The following is a 3,665-nucleotide window of genomic DNA, read 5'->3' as shown; positions in this document are numbered from 1 at the left end:
ACTGATTGGATTCGAATGGAGGCTTAATGCTACTATGATCATGAAAAAGTTTCTTTTTTCAAACCATGTTGGCTGATTTCGAAGTACATTTCCGAGATCGGTGCCATATTTCCATGGTTATTTTTGTATACTAGATTCGTTCAAGGTATTGTAGGAGAAAATGTTTAAGGGATATACATTCTTTATCAATATCTAACGAGCTGGCCATCCTGACGCCGTGCAGAAGCATCCTGCTTCCAGGTTCACTAGGTTCACTCCGCTCGTTTGCGTTTTTTGTTTGCCTCCGCACGAGTTAACATACCCTCTCTCACTGGCCACAGGGAAACAACACCGACCCAGCAACGAATAACATACAGCTGAGCAAAGATTCAACGAAGATCGCCAATACGAACTCGGACGAAGACATTCGGGAGATACATACAACTTTTAAAATTGGAATTATTTTTTAAAAAGTCATTCTCATTTCATACCCCAAACTGCTCAGTTGTTTTTTTTGGAAGCTTTCCTCCCTCGGTCACAGGATTGTAACTGGCGCAGCCGGTGTACGGACAAGGGATCAACAATGCCCACAACGCTTATCGTTATAATTCTAAAGAGGTGATGAACATATGACGGCAGTGGTTGTGGGGATTTTAGTAGTGAGTGGTGAAATAAGGAATTAAATAAAACGTTATTGAAACACAATGACGTGAAAATGTATATGTGTACATCAATCGCTGATAAGGCACCGGGATCATCCATACACCCATACCCAGCATTGAAAAACGGACAGCCGAGCAAAGATTCAATGAAAATCGCCAATACGAACTCGGACGAAGTCATTTGGGAGAAACATACAACTTTTGTAATAAAGAGGCATTCTCCTTTCATACCCCAAACTGGTCAGTGGTTTTTTTTTTTGGAAGCTTTCCTCCCTCAGTCACAGGATTGTAACTCGCGCGATGGGCAACCAGTTGAGTGTGAACAGCATCCAGGATGCGGTCATCGATCGCTTCTGCTCGGTGGTTTTGACCACCAATGCCAATGGCGCCGTGCGCATCCGTTCGTTCTCGGAGGGCGTGGTGTCCACCACCCACCATCATCATCAGCAGAATCAGCAACATTGCAGTGGACGCAGCCATGTTCGATGCTCTGCTCCGCGTATGTTTGGCAACTCAGACACTGAGCCACACTGTTGCAGCGGTAATTAAGACTTGTAACCAAAACTAGCAATTACATCGAAATAGTTCCGAAGTTGCAGCTTCTACTCCTGCATTTGTTTGAAAAGTTAATGATTAATTTGATTGCCTGAATATCAGAGTATTAACTGACAAAAGCCACATGAAATGCGCGCTTTAAGTTAAAAATGTTGTTTGGAATGAACTAAAGGAAATGCAGAAATACCTAAAGAGCGTTAAATATCAAAGTAATAAAATATATTGTGTTGATGGCTTGATCCAAACTACTGAAGCTATATATGGACTCGTTGAAGATCTATTTAAGGATCACACAGACCACCTTTTATTTTTAAAAAGTAGAGTTAACCAGGAGCGTTTCAGCAAAAGGTGATAACTGCAGAAATACTTTAGTTAACGAATTTAATATAATTGGCAAGCTCATATCTCTACACATTTTTAAATTTTCACAAAAGTCGAATTGCGAATCAGATGTTATGGTGGCAATAAGTTCGATTTAATAATATATCAGCCTTTCATTAAAAAATAGAAATACAACAACAAGAATCCCAAGGGAAAAATACTGAGTTATCCCACCTCCGTTGATTGGCTCACACACGCTTTGACATCTAACATCCACATAGCTACTGCTTTTTATCTTTATTGGATTAGGCGAAACATTAATTCCAACGAACGAAAACATCCTTCGAAAAAGCTCTTCTTTCCGCAATTTAAATTCGTCCGAAGAGCCGGACACACAAGTTGTCATCGATAAGCTGTGAAGCAAAGTGATACCTATTGATATGAACGTGACTAAATCAGACGCTCACCACTACCTGCAGCCCAAAAAAAAAAACTTTGTACGTGCGTGAAAAAAACTTAGTTAACTAACTTTCTGACAGCCATCGAGCAATCCATATGCTGCCTCCAGTGATTGCAAAAAAGTCCAGAAACGTGAATTTTGCCAAGTGAAAGCGGAGTTGTGCTGTGTGTGTGGAAAACGGAACAGAACGGTGCCAACAACGCAAGGAAAAGCTGCGAAAGCGGTGCACAGCAAACGGGTTGATAAAGCAGCAGGCTTAGACAAACGCGGCAGTCCGAAATATAGCCAAATTATCAGTGCTTTTAACCGATTTGCCAGCGAAACATTAACCAACACTAGATAACTACCCACACAAACGTATTATGTACATAATATATACATCCATACGTACATACGTATATTTTCCCTATCACAATCTCATCATCACCGCCATTCATTGCAAACCCATTCCGGAATCCATTCCACCTCCACCGTACCACATGTCCTACATGATGGCCAAATCGCTGGAAGAGCAGAGCGAACACTACATCCATACGAATGGGATCCAGCGAGTCCTCAAGGACTTCATCGTCCAGTTGTCCGTCTGCAGACACGTCGTGCAGTTCCTACGACAGTACTTTCAGAAACTCGAGAGGGTAAGGCCGAAACCCAAATTATAATTGATCAGACATAAAACCATTATTTCTAAATAGTACAATCGCTTATCGTTGCCTTGAGGATCAATGCTTGGGCCTTCCTGTCTTAGGTCCTTGGTTTATCAGATCTGTTTGAGCTCCCTTTGCCGCCGATTCAGTTAGAATTCTTTCCAGTTTTCTCAATTTCCTGGTTTACTGGAGGTTTCTCAAGTTCATAGATTCTAGCAACGCCCGTTGTTTACATCATTTGAAAATTTAGACTGGTTCCTGATCAAATAAAAATGGCCGAAAAGTGGTGAGGGTAAGGGTGTGGGAGATGAAACCTCCGATTACACCGAGCACTTGGGCTTGGAACTCTTGGGCTTAAGACACCTTGGCTTTGCCTTCGGCTTGCCGCATTCCATACTGTTTCTGGGGCGGGGACATGCCTTACGGGGTCGGGCGCACTTGGGCTTCGGTTTGGCGCAATTGCGACGTTGCTTCGAGGACTTGGCCCGCGGTTTTGGGCAACTCTTCCAGACCCTGGGCTTGGAACACTTGTTCTCCTTTCTTGGAGTGCAGCTATTGGAGCCACAGGCACCAAAGAAAGTGTCGCAGCCACTTATTTCAGAGTGAATTCTGAGCTCGGCCTCAATAGAGCGCTGAAGACTGCTCACTCTGTTCGGCTCTACGTGAAAAGTGTCCAATGGTTCCTGCGGAAGTGCATTACGATTGCATAAATGTGCATTTCATTTGTATTCGACACCAATAATTTACCGCAGAGTACTGGCATCGATGACGGAATGACATTTCGTTCCATCGGGTTTCAGCTGCCCGTCTTATCTGATAATTCGAGTAATATTCTCCATAACGTTTCTTAAAGTCCCTCAGAAAATTAACAAAGCCAGACGATGAGGCGTATTCGTACTCTGTCCTATTGATATCTTCGTCAATGTCGGAAGCGTCGGACTTAACATATTCAATTGCTTTTCTAGAGGTTTTTACTGATTTTGAAACTGCCACGTCCGGCTTGATATCCTTTTGTTTCAGATTGCTCATTTTGCTACCAATTAT

At 42.7% G+C, this 3,665-nt stretch overlaps 1 protein-coding gene across 1 annotated transcript; it reads right to left on the bottom strand.

The window, feature by feature from the left end:
* Positions 1 to 2,790: 2,790 nt before the first annotated feature.
* CG45765 (uncharacterized protein) lies at positions 2,791 to 3,665 on the bottom strand. Its single transcript, NM_001316653.1, has 2 exons — positions 3,369 to 3,665; positions 2,791 to 3,304 (listed from the first exon to the last, which is right to left on the bottom strand). The coding sequence occupies exons 1-2, from the start codon at positions 3,648 to 3,650 to the stop codon at positions 2,942 to 2,944; spliced, it is 645 nt and encodes a 214-aa protein (NP_001303582.1). The 5' UTR covers positions 3,651 to 3,665; the 3' UTR covers positions 2,791 to 2,941.

The sequence above is a fragment of the Drosophila melanogaster genome, chromosome Y (assembly GCF_000001215.4).
Source record: "Drosophila melanogaster chromosome Y".
Classification (NCBI taxonomy): domain Eukaryota; kingdom Metazoa; phylum Arthropoda; class Insecta; order Diptera; family Drosophilidae; genus Drosophila; species Drosophila melanogaster.
Note: the sequence above shows the minus strand (reverse complement) of the source record. Positions and strands in the feature narration are given on the sequence as shown.

What these genes read in the sequence shown, in the direction of transcription:
- CG45765 (NM_001316653.1), bottom strand. Translation starts at nt 3,650, where the DNA reads ATGAGCAATCTGAAACAAAAGGATATCAAGCCGGACGTGGCAGTTTCA. An exon ending in ATCGATGCCAGTACTCTGCG is followed by an intron (nt 3,305 to 3,368) that starts GTAAATTATTGG and finishes GCACTTCCGCAG; the next exon opens with GAACCATTGGACACTTTTCA.